The following is an 18,792-nucleotide window of genomic DNA, read 5'->3' on the forward strand; positions in this document are numbered from 1 at the left end:
TAAATGTCAATGGCAGCAAGACGTGGCAACCAGATATTGACTCCGGGAAGTGCATGCCCTGTCATCTTCAACGGTGCAGAATGGAAATCGTTGAGAGTCTCCATTCCATTAGCATTAATGTTACCAATGATCTGTCGTAGACCAACCACATTGTGTGATTGCCGAGAAGGCGCACCAATGCCTCTACGGCCTTCGAAGACTGAGGATATCGGTATTTTTTCAGTGACTCTTACAACCTTCCGCAGATGCAAAATGTGTGCCTGGTTGGATCACGGGTTGGTTTGGGAACATCACTGTCCAAGACCACAAGAAATTGCAGGGAGTTGTAGATGTAACCGGTATGTAGTTAATTGGCTTCGTGTATGTTCATATTGTCCCTAGAGTATGTAGGATAATGTTAATATGCGGGGATCGCTGGTCGGCGCGGACTAAGTGGGCAAAGGCCCTGTTTCCACGCTGTATCTCTAAAACAAACTAAAAACTTTTGTTTAATCGACTGGTGGAAAGGCACATTGGTAGAAAGTGTTAACATACCTGACTAATAAAATCTTTGTATCTTGTATCCATCTCTCTCTCTCTCTCTCTTTCTCTCTCTCTCTCTCTCTCCGTCTCTCCCCTTCTCCCCCTCCCCCCCCTCTGCCTTTCCCTCTCTCACATTTGTGGATGACACAAAGCGGGTTGTCAGTATAAATTGTGCGGAGGGTGCTATGAGGATGCAGGGTGGCGTGACAGATTGTGTGAGTGGGCAGATGCATGACAGGTGCAGTTTAATGTGGATAAATGTGAGGTTATCCACTTTGGTGGTAAGAACAGGAAGGCAGATCATCATCTGAATGGTGTCAAGTTAGGAAATGGGGAAGTACAAAGAATTCTGGATGTCCTTGTTCACCAGTCACTTAAAGTTAACATGCAGGCCGTGACGAAAGCTAATGCAATGTTAGCCTTTATGATAAGAGGATTTGAGCATCGGAGCAAAGAGATCCTTCTGCAGTTGCACAGGGCCCTCGTGAGACCGCACATGGAGCCCTGTGTGCAGTTTTGATCTCCAAATTTGAGGAAGGACATTCTTGCTATTGACGGAGTGCGGGTTCACGGGGTTAAATGCCGGAATGGCGGAACTGTTGTATGTTGAAAGACTGGAGCGACTAGGCTTGTATACACTGGAATTTAGAAGGCTGAGAGGGGACCTTATTGAAACATATAAGATTATTAAGGGATTAGACACGTTAGAGGAAGGAAACATATTACCAATGTTGTGAGAGTCCAGCACCAGGGGCCACGGTTTAAGAATAAGGGGTAGGCCATTTAGAACGGAGATGAGGGAAAACCTTTTCACTCAGAGCGTTGTAAATCTGTGGAATTCTCTGCCTCAGAAGGCAGAGGAGGCGAATTCTCTGTATACTTTTAAGAGAGAGCTAGAGAGAGCTCTTAATTGTAGAGGACTCAGAGGGTATGGTGAGAAGGCAGGAACGGGGAACTGATTGTGAATGATTAGCCATGATCACATTGAATGGCGGTGCTGGCTCGAAGGGCCGAATGGCCTACTCCTCCAACTATTGTATATTGTCTATTGTCTACAATACAGCTCCCCCCTCCATGACACACTGGTCAACCTGGGGAGTTCCTTCAGCAACAGACTGGTTCCATCAAGATGCAGGACAGAACGCCACAGGAGTTCCTTCTTCCCTGTGGCTATCAAACTGTACAACTCCTCCTCCTTCTGTCATGGGCTAGACTGAGACTGACTCGACTCCCCCCGCCTCCCTGCACATCTCCAATCCTTTCCACTCATCACTTTAATATCACATTTCATGTATTTTGTGTTTTTATGACTGTTGGCAGATCAATTACCCTCCTGGGATTTATAAAGTTCTTTCATATCGTATCGTATAACGGAAAAACATCATTGCTAACAATGATTAAATCATAAATCATAAACAATTATTAAACAATGTTTCAATCATACCTGCCAGGTTCCAGTTGACTTATTCACAAAATGCTGGAGTAACTCAGCAGGTCAGGCAGCATCTCGGGAGAGAAGGAATGGGTGACGTTTCGGGTCGAGACCCTTCTTCAGACTGATGTCGGGGGTGGGACAAAGGAAGGATATAGGTGGAGACAGGTGACCGATCTGTAGGTCTGCCTCATGAGGCTGAACATTTTCACCGAATTGCCCACAATGAGATAAATCTCTGCAATAATATGAAGAAAATTTATGTCAACCAGCGTTCACTAGAAAATATTTGCAAAGTTAGAAATAACAAACATTATTATTCCGTCCAGACAAAATAAGCTAAATGGTTTGAAGTGCAAAGTAAGTGAGAAGAAGTTGGGCACAGGTTACTGATTGTGGATGATCAGCCATGATCACAATGAATGTCGCTGCTGCGTCGAAGGGCCGAATGGCCTCCTTCTGCAACTATTTTCTATGTTTCTATATAAATCATAACTGTATTATTGATATGCAAAGGCGGTTGTATTCTACCAAGGCTGTCAAATGTTGAAGATGGAAAATGTTGAATGGATACATTCAGCACGTCAGTGGAGAGTCCACTGATGCTCAATGATCTGATGAGCATTTTGCAGCAATCATCGTTTTGTTTCAGATATCTAGCACCTGTTTTTGTTTAACATACCCATTTTTAGTTTTTCCAACTTAGAAGTGTAATGTTCACTTTGCATCTCAAGCATGTTTCTTCACCCTGACTTTGTAGAATAACTAATTTGACATAAAAAATAATTATTCTGCCCAGAAGGCTGATGGCAAAGGAGAAAGAAGCTATTCCAGAGTCTGGTGGTGTGCACATTCAACGGCCTTTATCGGCAGCTTTTCCGATACATGGTGAAGTGTAAATGATGGAGAGTTTGGTCTGTGTGATGGACTAGACGTTATCATAAAATGGAGATCAAAACCAAGCGTGTTGGAAAATGTTATGAAAAATATTACCTCTCCGAGCCTAAACTGTGCAAACCTCTGCAGCCCAAAGCATCAGACAAGAAAATGTTATTCATGGCATTGATTAAAAGAAGTTAGCACTCATTTTGATCAGGGAGTATTTTGGAAATCTAGTAATGAAAATTAGAATAGAAAAAATTCTAAGGTTAAATAATTCTTGTCATTAATGTTTTGAAATATAGATCTTACTTCAGACTTGGAAATAGTATTACAAAGAAAACTATCCGCACATCATGTGGACAGCTCTCTCTCTCTCTCTCTCTCTCTCTCTCTCTCTCTCTCTCTCTCTCTCCCTCTCCCTCTCTCTCTCTCTCTCTCTCTCTCTCTCTCTCTCTCTCTCTCTCTCTCTCTCTCTCTCTCTCTCTCTCTCCCTCCCTCCCTCCCTCTCTCTCTCTCTCTCTCTCTCTCTCTCTCTCTCTCTCTCTCTCTCTCTCTCTCTCTCTCTCTCTCTCTCTCTCTCTCTCTCTCTCTCTCTCTCTCTCTCTCTCTCTCTCTCATGAAATTAGCACAACAGCTAACTCAAGAGTCTGCTGTCACAAAGCTAGAAGCTGGGACGAGGGAAATAAAACAAGAAGGACGTTTGGGGTCCGGTTGCTGTTGTCCACCAGCACTGCACTGTAACAAAATAAAAACAAAACACAACCGAGAGAAGTACACAGGAGCCCGCAGTGTAAGCTAATTTCTACCTCCACGCCATCCAGATCCAGTTCAGTTAAGGTCAGCAGCTTGCTCGACTCGCTGACGAACAAAATCAAAACCTCGCCCAAAACAACAGCAAAAAATGAAAATAGTTACAAAAATAAAAGTGAGACAGAAGGGGTGAACGTTGCCCAAAATAACAAAAAATACGAATAGTAACAAAAATATGAGACGGGAGATATTGAAAGACCCTCGAGGCCCAGCCTTTGACCTGCTTCCCGTGTGGAGAAAGAGGCCAATAGATTCTCAACAAAGGCCAATAGAGGTCAACAAAGCTCGGACAGACCAAAGACCTTCTTTCACTGAATTGATGACCTTTCAGCAGTACTCGATGTCAGTCTCTGAATGCGTCTCTTGGAACAGTCCGTAAATCACAGAGACCTCTGTGACGGAGCTGTTCGGCATAAATCATGAAGGGGACCCTTGCAAACCTCTCCAGACTCTCTTTGCAAATCCACACTCTGCGAAGAGGTGTGCAACCGTCCCGTCTCCATAGCAGCCGACTCGAGCGCAGCGTGCGCTGGTAGTGAGGTTCCGGCGGTGCAGGAAGGATCTGACTGGGAGGGCTCCCCTCACCGCCAGCCAAGCCAGGTATTGGTGCTTGTTGGAGAGTTGTGGCGATGAGGCGTTTGGCCAAACAAGCTGGGAAGTCTGCTCAGGGAACCACGCCACAGGATCCATGGAGTTATTGACCAACCTCCTGGGCGACGACCACCGCGCTCTCTGCCCTTGGCAGCCGCTCGATGTTTATAGTCCCCGGTAACCAGGGCGACGGTTGCCATGGGGAGAGGGTGCGGCGGGCGACGTCATTGGTTGCCGGTTGCCAGGTGGCTCTGTGACGTCACCCACCCCCCATGTCATGACGATGAGTCATGGTAATGAGATGCAAATATCTTGCCCTTTGTATCAGCTGACGTGGAGGTCAGGTCGTGTGTGTGCCGTGTCAGCCAAGGCAGGAGGCCTCGGCAGAGACAATAACCATAGACACCAAGCAATGTAACCTGTAAATATTGTGTCAGCATCATTATTCCACATTAGAGGCGAATATTTGACACGTGATCCTTTTCAGAATAGCAGGCAGTGGAGAGTGGAGGCTCGGTGTTGGGGCCTCAACAATTTACAACATATATTAATGATTTGGATGATGCAGTGAGAAGTGACACCAGCAAGCTTGACGACGACACAAAGCTGGGTGCCAGTGTAAACTGCAAAGAGCATGTAAGGAAGTTGCAGGGTGACTTGGACAGGTTTAGTGAGTAGGCAGATGCATGGCAGATGCAGGATAAATGTGAGGTTATCCACTTAGGCAGCAAAAATAAGGAGGCAGATTATTACATCAATGGTCACGGATTAGGTAAAGGGGAACTGCAACGAGACCTTGGTGCCCTTGTACTCCAGTTACTGAAAGTAAGAGTGCAGGTGTAGCAGGCAATGAAGAAAGCTAATGGCATGTTGGCCTTCATAGCAAGAAGATTTGAGTGCAGGAGCAAAGACGTCCTTTTGCAGTTGTATAGGGCCCCGGTGAGCCCAGATTTGGAGTATTTTGTGCTGTTTTGGTCTCCTTATTTGAGGAACGGCGTCCTTGCTATTGAGGCAGTGCAGCATAGGTTCACGAGGTTAATCCATGGGATGGAAGGACTGTCATATGAGGAAATATTGGAAAGACTGGGCTTGTATTCACTGGAGATTAGAAGGATGTGAGGGGATCTTATAGAGATGTATAAAATTATAACAGGACTAGACAAGCTCGATGCAGGAAAAATGTTCCCAATGTTGGGGGAGTCCAGAACCAGGGGACACAATCTAAGAATAAAGGGGAGGCCATTTAAAACTGAGGTGAAAAGACACTTTTTCTTGTGACTTTCTAAATTTGAGGAATTATCCGCCACAGAAGGCAGTGGAGGCCAATTTTTTGGATGAATTTAAAAGAGAGTTAGATGGAGCTCGAGGGGCTAGTGGAATCGCAGCCCTCCCCTCGGAGTCTTTTTACTCTCACACTGTCACCCAGAAGTCTCCATATCAGAAGCAAAACCGTCGGCCCTCAAGATGCCTTACTCTGTGTTCAGATATCAATAAACTTCCCCCCTCCCCCCCGATCCCCAGGCCACCATCCCCCGCCGCCATAATATCGAGCTCTTCTTCCGGCCCTCACGTCACTGGGCCTCTTTCTAAGGGAAGGGGACTTCCCCGCAATGTGACGACTCATTTTCCCGTCTCCAACATTTCTACTCCTCTTGGCCTCATCCCGACGGCCTTCTATCCAATCTGGTCTTTGTTTTTGTTACTGAGAACTGCCGCCGCGAAATCATTAGTGTTGAATTCTCCACAGCCTTGACCCACGCAGACCCCACCTCTCACAACGCGCAGCTCTCCTCTCTCTAATAACCGGACATTGTCACTAAACTCGCAGACAAGCTCAACACGAGGCCGTCATCGCTCAGACTGTGTCTGATCCAATCGCCTCCAGCGGTCTCTTCTCCGCAGTCTCCCCGCCATATTCCCCAGGCCCGCACAGTCCGTTTCCATCTCCTTCCCAAGGTCCACTAAATTGCAGACGGGTTTTACTCCCGGTAACTGGGTAGTTGTGCATTTCGGGAGATCAATGTAAGGGGGAGGTACAGTGTTGGTGGCAAGTGGGTTACCAGCTCTGGTGTGTGGAATGATAATATGGTCCAGATCCATAGTTCCCGAAAAGGAGAAATACAAGTAGCTAGAATGGTAACGAAGCCGTTTGGTATCATTGGTCGTCATTGGTCGCGCTTTGAATACAATGGTCTGGAAGTTATGATACTGGCCGACAACACTTTGGGTAGGTCACATGTTCAGGATTGTGTGCAGTTCTGCTCGCCCCTTGCAGCAATGGCTTGAAAGCTTCTAAATGCTGCAGAAGAAATTTAACGGACTGCTTCACGAATTGGACAGCATTGACAACCAGGAGAGCCAGGACAAACCTGGACTGATTCCCCTGGAATGTCGAAGGTTTAAAGGAGACTTGGTAACACAACGCAACGAGAGCCATTGATGGGATAGCTAGTCATAAAAACGTTCTCCACTGTGGAGGAGGTTGTGGGGCACATGGTTAAGGTGAAATGGTCAGAGTTTATAGGATTTACGTGAGCACGTTTTTTGTGCAGAGAGTGGCGAGTGCGTGGAATATGATGCTGGGGATGGTGGTAGCAGCAAATGTAGAAGTAGCAGCAAGAGGCTTTTAGATAAGCACACCGGCAAGCATGGATAATACAACATTGCTTTACTGTGGGGAACTGAGAATGCAAATTGAATAGGAAGTGTATAGAATAGGATTCATTACTTACAATACTTTCTATATTCTATAAAATAATAATATAGTCTTTATTTTAGAGAATAGCCAACTTTGCCGGCAGTTATTGCGCAATTCTATAATTAGAAGTAGTAAACGTGACGTGACTAACTTTGTTTGTTCAAATGACTGACACTAATCTCAATTAATTAGCCTGGATGAGGCTTCAAATGGATTCTCTGGAGAATGTGCTACTATCGTTATAAAGCAAGCGACCTGTCATGGCACTGGCAGGACACGTGGACCATCTCTGGGCATGAACGGGCCTGTGGTCAACCAGGTAGAAAACGTTTTCTACCCTATCCTTGTCGTCATTGGTGTTCCTGGTAAGTCCTTTATAATTATTTGCCGATATTGCGCCGTCTAGACATTACTGTTAAAAATAGATGTGCCATTTCTTATTGCTTGAATTACTGAAACTATTATTGACACCTAAAATCTAAAATACACAATGGCATCTATGCTGGGTAGACCCAGTGCGGTGTTGACAGGCACATCAGTTCTAAATTATCCCAGCTCCTCATTCACTCCTAGCGCACGAAGGACAATTTTATAACGGAGGCGAGTTTACGTACAAGCCCGCATGTATTTCGGATGAGGGAAGAATCGGTACCACCTGGAGGAAACGTGCAGATCGTGTCAGATTCACACAGTCCGGGTTGGTCTCTGCTGGCTTGCTATGTTCTATGTGCCTGAGTGTTCTATGTTCGTGATCAGAAATGACTATCATCATGTTATTAGCGATCAGCAATTAATCTATCGATTTGCATCCCGAGGAGATTCCGACGATTCGCTGCCACGGCACATCTGCTGATGGCCTCATATTCACCGGAACTGCCGGTCGACCACTAATTAACATGTGCCTGCTGATGTTGAATGATACCAATATGTAGCTGGTGCAGATGTTTCTGAATCCATTGGCGGTGTTCACAGAACCAGGTCTGCAATAACTCTCCATCGCCAAATCGAAGGGGACTGATTGGTTAAATTGAGCGCCTGCGATGTAGAAGGTCCATCTAGCTTTTGTCGCGTCCAACTGCAATTGGATTCACCGGCTGATTTTGCTTTTCACATGTTTATTTTTTTATTTTTTTTTTATTTTTTTTTGAAAAGCATATGTACAAATCGAAATTTAAAAAAAAACACATTTGTTACAAAGTTCTTACATAGCTTCAATTTTTAAATTTTTGAAGAGAGAAAGTAAAAATAAAAATATAAAACTATAAACTTGGGAAGAGAGTAGAGTAAGAGGGTTAAAAAAAAAAGGATCTAACAATAAAAATTAACGGGAGTACATGTTCTTCCCAATTTCGCCAAAGTTTCTGCCAGAGGCCGATGCACTGGCGACAACGTGTTTGCATCGGTATCGGACCAGCCAGCTGTATTTCGCAAGTAGAAGGACACCGGAGCTCCGGCGCACATAGTCGCACAGCTCGTGCTTCTGAATCACAGCGCCAAGAAACCGAGTTTGATCCTGACCTCCAGCATTGTCCTCGGGACAACGTTGACTCATCCGTCAGCTCTTGTTTCCTCCGCATCCCAAAGATCCGGGATCTCTAGTTTTCCTCCACAACCCTTGTTGGTAAACTGGATTCTGAAATTTCTACCACTGTGGATGTGATTGTTAGAAAAAATGGGACTGGTGTCAACGAGTGGTAAATGATCGGCAGGTCGTTGTGCCGGGGAACTGTCACCATGCTGTTTCAATCAGTCAATCAATCAACAGCAAGGTAAGGCAAGGCATTGAATGCAAGGGAAGGCAGGCGTCGAAAGCAAGGCTTTGTCGGCAACGCACGGGATGGCATTGTATTAACGGCAAGGCATTGAATACAAGGCAAGGCATTGAATGCAATTCATTGCAGTTAAGGACATTCATTGCAGGGGAGGCAAGGAAGGGCATTGAAAGCAAAGCGAGGCATTGAAAGCAAAGTAAGGGATTGAATGGAATCCATTGATACCAAAGCATAGCATTGAAGGGAAGGCAAGGCTTGGAACCAACGTGAACACGGGGAGAAATTGGAAACTCCGCACAAACGATTCCAGTAATCAGTACAGAACCTGGGACGCAGTATCTAACGGGAATCAGTCACTGTTGTTCATTTGCTTTGAGGGAGAAGGGTGGTAAGAATTGTACGCCTTGTAAAGCAAAATAGGCCGCAAATTAAGGTTAACGGATGAGTTATTTGAATGCAACATTTGCATTTACATGCGCATCCTGAAATCAATCTGCGATTGACACTGAGGAATCTGAGGGAGACCATTCCTCTCACCGTCGACATCTGTGCCCAACATCTCGCGGCGAGATACAGAATCAAATAATATACTCACGTTCGTATGAAGTGTGAAACTAACGTGCTCCTTGAACTATCAGAGATGGTCATTTTAATGTCTTTTTTTCTACAGCTAACATGTTGTCAATCGTTATTCTCTCGCGGGGAAAGTGTGGCCTCTCCAAATGTATCACCCGCTACCTGGTATCCGTGCTCTTCCCAATTGCCCCATAGTTTCTGCCTGAGCCCGATTCACTAGCGGAACTAGCATTCACAATATATATGGATGAGTATCCGCCCAGCCAGCAGTAATTCTCAAGTAGAAGGATTCCGGAGCTCCTGAATCACAACGCCAGATATTCGGGTTTGATCCTGAACTCCAGCTTTTCCCGGGTGGAGTTTGTACGCTCCCCTCGGGACAAGGTTGATTCTTCCGTCAGCTCTAGTTTCCTCCGCATCCCAAAGACCCGGGAGCTCTAGTTACCCCCCCCCCCCACCTCCCCCCCCCCCCCCACCTCCCCCCCCAAAAAAAACCTGTGCTGGTTTGTTGCTAGAATTTATTTTTTAATTTCTTCTACTGTGCAGACAGCGGGTTCGATTGGTGCAAAATAAATGGAGCTGGTGTGAACGGGTAATAAATGATCGGCAGGCCTAGGTGGGGCGGGGTCTGTTTTCATGCTGTATCAATCAATCAATCAATCAAGCAATCAATAAATCAATCAATCAATCAATTAAACGCAAGGCGTTGCAGGCAAAGCAAGGCAGGCGTTGAGAGCAATGCTTTGACGGCAACGCAAGGGACCGCATTGACGGGGACGCATTAAACGTAAGGCAAGTCGTTGACGGATTGGCATTGAAGGCAAGACAAGGCAAGGCAAGGCTTTGAATGCAATTCATTGAAGTCATGGCAAGGCATTGAAGGGAAGGAAAGGCAGGGCATTGTAGGTAGGGCAAGGCATTGAAAAGTCAATAAGACATTGAATGGTATTCCTTGAAGGCAAGGCAAGGCAAGGCATTGAAGGGAATGCAAGGCGTTGAACCAATCAGTCGGTCACATAGGAAGACGAACATGAATAGCGAGAAGGTGCAAACCCCACACGAACAATTCTAGTAATCAGTATCGAAACTGGGAGGCTGGTGCCATCGGGAAGCACTGGCACTGCTGTCTATTTGCTTTGATGGAAACGGATGGTAAAAATTGCACGCTTTATTAAACAAATCCGGTCGGAAATGAAGGCTAACAGCGGTGTTATTTGGATGCAACATTTGCTTTCACATGCGCATCCTGAAATCAATCTGCCTTTGATACCGATAAATGTAAGGTTGACCATTCCTCTCAGCGTAGACATCTGAGCCGACCATCTCGACGAGAGATACAGAATAAATATTCGACTCACATTCGCACGAAGTGTCCAACTAACGTGCTCCTGGAACAATAAAAGATGATCATTTTAATTTCGTCTTTTCTACAGCTAGCCTGTTGGCAATCGTCATTCTCTCGCGGGGAAAGTGTGGCCTCTCCAAATGTATCTCCCGCTACCTGGTATCCATGGCCGCAGCTGATTTAATGGTTCTGATTTTCGAGGTAATTCTCTCCGAGATGTCCGGTGCCTATTATCCGTATTCATTCCTCAACTTATCTCACATTTGTAAGCTGCGTATTTTCTTCAATAGTATTTCCATTGATTGCTCTGTCTGGCTAACGGTGGCTTTCACCTTCGATCGATTTATCACTATTTGTCATCAGACTTTACGAGCAAAATATTGCACTGAGAAAACTGCGGCTTTGGTGATAACAGTAACATGTATATTAAGTATTGTTCAAAATATTCCAGTGTATATTTTCCTCGTACCCCTACACATAATTGACAACGTGGCTTGGTACTGTATGTTATCACCAGTTGTCTACACCACATCGATAGGGGCAGCACTTTTGCTGATGGAAACCATTTTAACCCCAGTTGTACCAATTATACTGATGATTCTCCTCAACGCCCTGACAATCAAACACATTATACACTCCAATAGAGTGAGGAGTGGTCTCCGACGCAACAACAAGGCCGAGTGCGGCGCAGATCAAGAGGTGGAGAACCGAAGGAAGTCCATCATTCTATTGCTGGCCATATCCGGTAGCTTCGTACTACTTTGGATGGTTACCTTCGTGTGTTACATGAGTGTAAACTTCCTAGACGTTAATCTTTTAGGGTCAGATTACAACGACCCATTTACCATTGCAGAACAGTCCGGATATATGCTGAGGGCTCTGAGTGCTTGCATCAACACGTTTATTTATGGGGTGTCCCAGAAAAAATTCAGGGAGGAATTTAAAAATGTGATTAAGAGCCCATTCGTTTTCTTTTCAAATTCAATAAAGTATCTTAAATAGCACGGTGAATCTGAAAATTCCTTTCGAAATTACGTATTCTTCTACATTGTGTTGTTGCATCTTACTCTCCGAGCGGCCGTTCCCATCATCCAGCCAATGGCGACCGTCAGGATGACCCTTTCGGTCAAGGTAACATACGCACACCCATTTAATGTATCCGAAGACAGTCACAACATGCCGACGTAACTCATCGGGGCAGGCAACATCTTAGGAGAGGGGGAATTGGTGACGATTGGCGACGAGACCCTGTTTGAATAAGGGTCTCGACCAGAAACGTCACCCATTTCTTCTCTCCAGAGATTCTGCCTGTCCCTCTGAGTTACTACAGCTGTTTGTGTCTATCTTCCGTTTAAACCAGCATCTGCAGCTCCTTCCAACTCATTCAATGTATCCCTTTGAATTGCACTCAAATGACCACTGATGCTACAACAGCCCTGCGTCATCAGGGTCGGATCACAGAGGAAATATACTCTGTCAACTAATAGAGTCGTTTGTGCGTGGAGGGGATCTGGTGCCTACGAGATAAATCCCCGCGGTTGCAGCGAGAACATGCGAAATCCACACCGCATCAGAGGGCAGGACTGCAAGGAGGATTCTGCAGGTGCATCATCTACAGGTAGATAAGGCGGTCATTACACAATAACGGCATTGGTTGTTGACTACAATACGTGACACAACATGGCAATTATCAGGATAGATATCTTGCTAGAATTAAATCTGCATCTAATTGCGACGGATAAATCTGCACAAAGTAGTGCGACGGATATTTTACTGTACTTTAACCCAAGTAGCTGACGATGTTCGTTTAGCAACGAATGCACAAGATGCTGGAGTACCTCTGCGGGTCAGGCAGCGTCTATGGGGAACATAGGTAGCTGTCGTAATAACAAGGAACTACCGTAGATTGTTTATACCGAAGATTGACACAAAATGTAGAAGAAATTCAACAGGTCGGGCAGCATATCTCGACAGTATAGACAGGTGACATTTCTGGACGGAAAGCTTCTTCAGAATAAATAAGGTTTCAGACCCGAAAAGTCGCCTATCCCTGTTCTGAAGAGGTTACTCCAGCATTTTGTGACTATCTATAGATTGGTGACGTTTCCGGTGGGGTCCTTTCTCAGACACAGTAACTTCCTGATAGATAGTATGTTCACAATTAACCAATTTTACTCTTACCAAAATCAAGGCGACAATTGTTGGCATTGTTTCCACCCCCCTGACTAACTCTAACCTCTCCCCTCCTGAACGTGCAGCCCTCAACTCACTCCGCAACAACCCGGACTTAATAATTAAACCCGCTGACAAGGGAGGGGCTGTGGTAGTCTGGCGTGCTGACCTCTACCGCACCGAGGCCAGACGACAACTATCAGACACCTCTTCCTACCTATCCCTGGACCATGACCCCACGGATGAACACCAGACCTTCATCAGCAGCACCATCACCGACCTCACCAACTCCGGCGAACTACCCCTCAGTGCCTCCAATCTCATAGTTCCCCAGCCCCGCACGGCCCGATTCTACCTCCTACCCAAAATCCACAAACACAATTGTCCCGGCAGACCCATTGTCTCTGCCTGCTCATGCCCCACCGAACTTATCTCTACCTATCTCGACTCCATCCTATCCCCCCTGGTCAAATCCCTCCCCACCTACGTCCAAGACACCTCACACGCTCTCCATCTCCTGGATAACTTCCGGTTCCCAGGCCCCCACTCCCTCATTTTCACCATGGATGTCCAGTCACTCTACACTTCCATCCCCCACAAGGATGGTCTCGAAGCCCTCCGTTTCTTCCTCGACCGTAGAACCAGCCAATCCCCATCGACCAACACTCTCCTCCGCCTAGCAGAGCTGGTTCTTACCCTCAACAACTTCTCCTTTGACTCCTCCCACTTCCTCCAAACCAGAGGCGTAGCTATGGGCACTCGCATGGGCCCTAGCTACGCCTGCCTCTTTGTCGGGTACGTCGAACAATCCCTGTTCCAGACGTACACTGGCCCCATCCCCGAACTCTACCTCCGCTACATCGACGACTGCATTGGTGCTACCTCTTGCACCCATGCAGAACTCACTGACTTTATACACTTCACCTCCAATTTCCATCCTGCCCTTAAATATACCTGGACTATCTCTGACATCTCCCTCCCGTTTCTGGACCTCACCATCTCCATCACAGGAGAAAAATTAGTGACGGACATTTATTACAAGCCCACCGACTCGCACAGCTATCTGGACTACACTTCTTCCCACCCGGTCCCCTGCAAAAAGTCTATCCCCTACTCCCAATTCCTCCGTCTACGCCGCATCTGTGCCCGGGATGAGGTGTTTCAGACTAGGGCTTCCGAGATGTCCTCGTTTTTCAGAAAACGGGGCTTCCCCTCCTCCATTATAGATGAGGCTCTCACTAGGGTCTCTTCTACATCCCGCAGCTCCGCTCTTGCTCCCCATCCCCCCACTCGCAACAAGGACAGGATCCCCCTCGTTCTCACCTTCCACCCCACCAGCCAGCGGATCCAACATATCATCCACCAACATTTCCGTCACCTACAACAGGACCCCACCACTGGCCATATCTTCCCATCCCCTCCCCTCTCTGCATTCCGCAGAGACCGTTCCCTCCGCAACTCCCTGGTCCACTCGTCCCTTCCTACCCAAACCACCCTAACCCCGGGCACTTTCCCTTGCAACCGCACGAGATGCAACACCTGTCCCTTTACCTCCCCCCTCAACTCCATCAAAGGACCCAAACATTTTTTCCAGGTGAGACAGAGGTTCACCTGCACCTCCTCCAACCTCATCTATTGCATCCGCCGCTCTAGATGTCAACTCATCTATATCGGCGAAACCAAGCGCAGGCTCGGCGATCGCTTCGCTGAACACCTGCGATCGGTCCGCATTAACGCCACTGATCTCCCGGTGGCCCAGCACTTCAACTCCCCCTCCCATTCCCAGTCTGACCTCTCTGTCATGGGCCTCCTCCAGTGCCATAGTGAGGCCCGCCGGAAATTGGAGGAGCAGCACCTCATATTTCGCCTGGGCAGTTTGCGGCCCAGTGGTATGAACGTCGACTTCTCCAACTTCAGATAGCTCCTCTGTCCCTCCCTTCCCCTCCTCCTTCCCAGATCTCCCTCTATCTTCCTGTCTCCACCTATATCCTTCCTTTGTCCCACCCCCGACATCAGTCTGAAGAAGGGTCTCGACCCGAAACGTCACCCATTCCTTCTCTCCCGAGATGCTGCCTGACCTGCTGAGTTACTCCAGCATTTTGTGAATAAATTGTTGGCATTTGTTCGCTCACAGCGACGGATGCCCGGGTTCGATTCTGACAGGGAATGCTATCTGCATACAGTTTGCATTCCGGTTTCCTCATACATTCGATAGATTTGTGAATTTTGTAGGAAATTGACGGCTGAAAATTGCCCCCAATGTTCAGGGATTGGATGGGACAGTGGGATAACATAGATCTAGTCTCACTCCGAAGCCAGAACCAGGAATATGTCGCCGCCAACGGCCTCCTAGTCTGGCGCTCTTTATCACAGTCATAGAGTGATACAGCGTGGAAACAGGCCCATCGGCCCAACGCGCCCGCACCGGCCAACATGTCCTAGCTACACCAGTCCCACCTGCCTGCGCGTGCTCCACATCCCTCCAAACCTGTCCAAACAAATGTACATGTCTAACTGTTTCATAAACGTTGGGATGGCCCCAGCCTCAACTACCTTATCTGGTAGCTTGTTCCATACACCCAGCACCTTTTGTGTGGAAAAGTTACACCTCAGATTCTTATTAAATCCTTTCCCCTTCAACTTCAAGATTGACAATATATTTCCTTCAACATGGTGCACGCAACTGAACACAATATTCTAAATGTGGCCTCACCAACGTTTTATACGACTGCAAAATGGCCTCCCAAATTCTATATTCTATGCCTAAGGCCTTTTTGACCAACTTGTCTACCTGCGACTCGACCTTCACGGAACCATGCATCTGCACTCCTGGATCCCTCTGCTCTACAGCACTCCCCAGAGGCCTACCATTCACGGTGCAGGTCCTGCCCTTGTTAGGCGTCCCTAAATGCAACACTTCACACTTCTGTGTATTAAATTTAATCAACTACTTCTCAGCCTATCTGACCAATGGTTCTAGATTCTGCTGCAAAGTTTCACAACCATCTTCACTATCTGCAAAACCACCCACTTTTGTATCATAAGCAAACCTGCTAATCTTTCCCGATATGTTCTCATCTAAATCATTGCTGTAGATAACAAACAGTAACGGACCCAGCACCGAACCCTAAATTGCAGACGGGTTTTACTCCCAGTAACTGCGTAGTTGAGCATTTTGGGAGATCAATGTTAGTGGGAGGTGCAGTGTTGGTGGCAAGATGGTTATCAGCTCTGGTGTGTGGGATGACAATATGGTCCAGATCCATAGTTCCCGAAAAGGAGAAATACAAGTGATTAGAATGGTAACGAAGCCGGTTGGTCTGCTTGCATTCATTGGTCGCGCTTTAAATACAAAGTTCTGGAAGTTATGATACTGGCCGACAACACTTTGGGTCGGTCACATGTTCAGGATTGCGTGCAGTTCTGCTCGCCCCTTTGTAGCAATGGCTTGAAAGTTTCTGAGTGCTGCAGAAGAAATTTAACAGACTGCTTCCCGAATTGGACTGCATTGACAATCAGGAGAACCAGGACAAACTTGGAATGCTTCCTCTGGAATGCCGAGGGTTTAAAGGAGACTGGGTAACACAACGCTACGAGAGCCATTGATGGGATAGCTAGTCATAAAAACGGCCTCCACTGTGGAGGTGATTGTGGGGCACATGGTTAATGTGAAATGGTCAGAGATTAAAGGATTTGCGTGAGCACGTTTTTGTGCAGAGAGTGGCGAGTGCGTGGAACGTGATGCTGGGGATGGTGGTAGCAGCAAATGTAGAAGTAGCAGCAAGAGGGTTTTAGATAAGCACACGGGCAAGCATGGATAATACAACATTACTTTACTGTGGGGAACTGAGAATGCAAATTGAATAGGAAGTGTATAGAATATGAATAATTACTTACAAATATTTCTATATTCTATAAAATAATAATATAGTCTTTATTTCAGAGAATAACCAACTTTGCTGGCAGTTATTACGCAATTCTATAATTAGAAGTAGCAAACGTGACGTGACTAACTTTGTTTGTTCAAATGACTGACACTAATCTCAATGAATTTGCCTGGATGAGGCTTCAAATGGTTTCTCTGGAGAATGTGCTACTATCGTTATAAAGCAAGCGACCTGTCATATCACTGGCAGGACACGCGGATCATCTCTGGGCATGAACGGGCCTGTAGTCAACCAGGTAGAAAACGTTTTCTACCCTATCCTTGTCGTCATTGGTGTTCCTGGTAAGTCCTTTATAATTCTTTGCGATATTGACATTACTGTTAAAAATAGATGTGCCATTTCTTATTGCTTGAGTTACTGAAACAATTATTGACACCTAAAATCTAAAATACACAATCGCATCTATGGTGGGTAGACCCAGTGCTGTGTTGACAGGCACATCAGTTCTAAATTATCCCAGCTCATCATTCACTCATTGCGCATGAAGACATTTTTTTATAACGGAGGCGAGTTTACCTGCAAGCCGGCATGTATTTCGGATGAGGAAAGAATCGGTACCACCTGGATGAAACGTGCAAATCGTGCCAGATTCACACAAACCGGGTTGGTCTCTGCTGGCTTGCTATATTCTATGTCCCTGAGTGTTCTATGTTCTGTGAACAGAAATGACTATCATCATGTTATTAGCGATCAACAATTAATCTATCGATTTGCATCCCGAGGAGATTTCGACGATCCGCTGCCACGGCACATCTGCTGATGCGCCTCATATTCACCGGCTCGGCCGGTCGACCACGAATTAACATGTGCCCGCTGATGTTGAATTATACCAATATGTAGCTGGTGCAGATGCTTCTGAATCCATTGGCGCTGTTCACAAAACCAGGACTGTAGTAATTCTCCATCTCCAAATAGAAGCGGACTGATAGCGAATTGGACGCACACAGCCCCTACGATATCGAAGGCGGCAGGTTCGGTCCATCTAGCTTGCGTCCAACTACAATTGGTTTCACCGGTTGATTTTCCTTCTCACGCGCTCTTCCCAATTTCCCCAAGTTTTCTGCCAGAGGCCGATTCACTGGCGACAACGTAGACAATAATCATAATCATAATAATCATACTTTATTAGCCAAGTATGTTTTGCAACATACGAGGAATTTCATTTGCCATACAGTCATAACAATAAAAAGCAACGGAACGCACAAAATACATTTTAATATGAACATCCACCATACTGACGCCTCCGCACTCCTCACTTTGATGGAAGGCGAACTAAAGTTCAATCTCTCCCTGCTTTGTCCTCCAGCGGTCTGTGGCCTCTAACCTTCGGTTGACGGGACAATACCGTAGCCGGCGAGCGGGCCTTCCTCATCGGGGCGATCAAGCTCCTGAGTCGTGGGGTTACCCCGTGTCGGCGCTTGTCGAACTTCGTGCAGCTTGGAGCTTCCCAACCTCGGTCTCAACCCGAGACTGCGAGCTACTTGAAGTTAAAGTTCGCAGGCCGCTGTTGCAGCGCCGTTCCAGGCAAGGCATCGCGCGCTCAAATGGTAAGGTCACGCCCGCGGGGGCTCAAAGTCAGTCCCGGGCAAGGCCTCCAGCTCCACGATGTTAGGCCGCAGAACGAAGTGAGATGCGATCCGGAATACAATCTAATGTCCGGCAAGGTAAGAGATTGAAAAAAAAAGTTTACCCCGACCCCCTCCCCCACCCCCCACATAAAACAAACCAGAGAACATTAACACATAATTTTAAAACTCGTGTACAGTAGCACAGCTCGTGCATTTGTATCACAGCGCCAGAACCCCGGGTTTGATCCTGACCTCCAGCGTTTCCCATTTGGAGTTTGTACGTTTTGTCCAGGACAACGTGATTCATCGGTCAGCTCTAGTTTCTTCCGCATTCTCAAGATTCTGGAGATCTGGTTCCCTCGCTCAACACGTCCTGGTTTGAAGGTAAACTGGATTCTGTAATTTATTCCACTGCGCAGGGAATGGATGCGATTGTTGTAAAAAATGGACCTGGTTTAAAGGGGTGATAAATGTTCG

At 46.6% G+C, this 18,792-nt stretch overlaps 1 protein-coding gene across 1 annotated transcript; it reads left to right on the plus strand.

Moving 5' to 3' along the window:
- Positions 1-10,793: 10,793 nt before the first annotated feature.
- LOC144602936 (uncharacterized) lies at positions 10,794-11,630 on the plus strand. Its single transcript, XM_078416060.1, has one exon. It carries the CDS (start codon positions 10,794-10,796, stop codon positions 11,628-11,630), a length of 837 nt encoding a protein of 278 aa, XP_078272186.1.
- Positions 11,631-18,792: the final 7,162 nt, after the last annotated feature.

Source organism: Rhinoraja longicauda, chromosome 19 (genome assembly GCF_053455715.1).
Source record: "Rhinoraja longicauda isolate Sanriku21f chromosome 19, sRhiLon1.1, whole genome shotgun sequence".
Taxonomy (NCBI): Eukaryota; Metazoa; Chordata; class Chondrichthyes; order Rajiformes; family Arhynchobatidae; genus Rhinoraja; species Rhinoraja longicauda.

Coding starts and splice junctions, on each gene's coding strand:
- LOC144602936 (XM_078416060.1), top strand. CDS start 10,794: ATGGCCGCAGCTGATTTAATGGTTCTGATTTTCGAGGTAATTCTCTCC.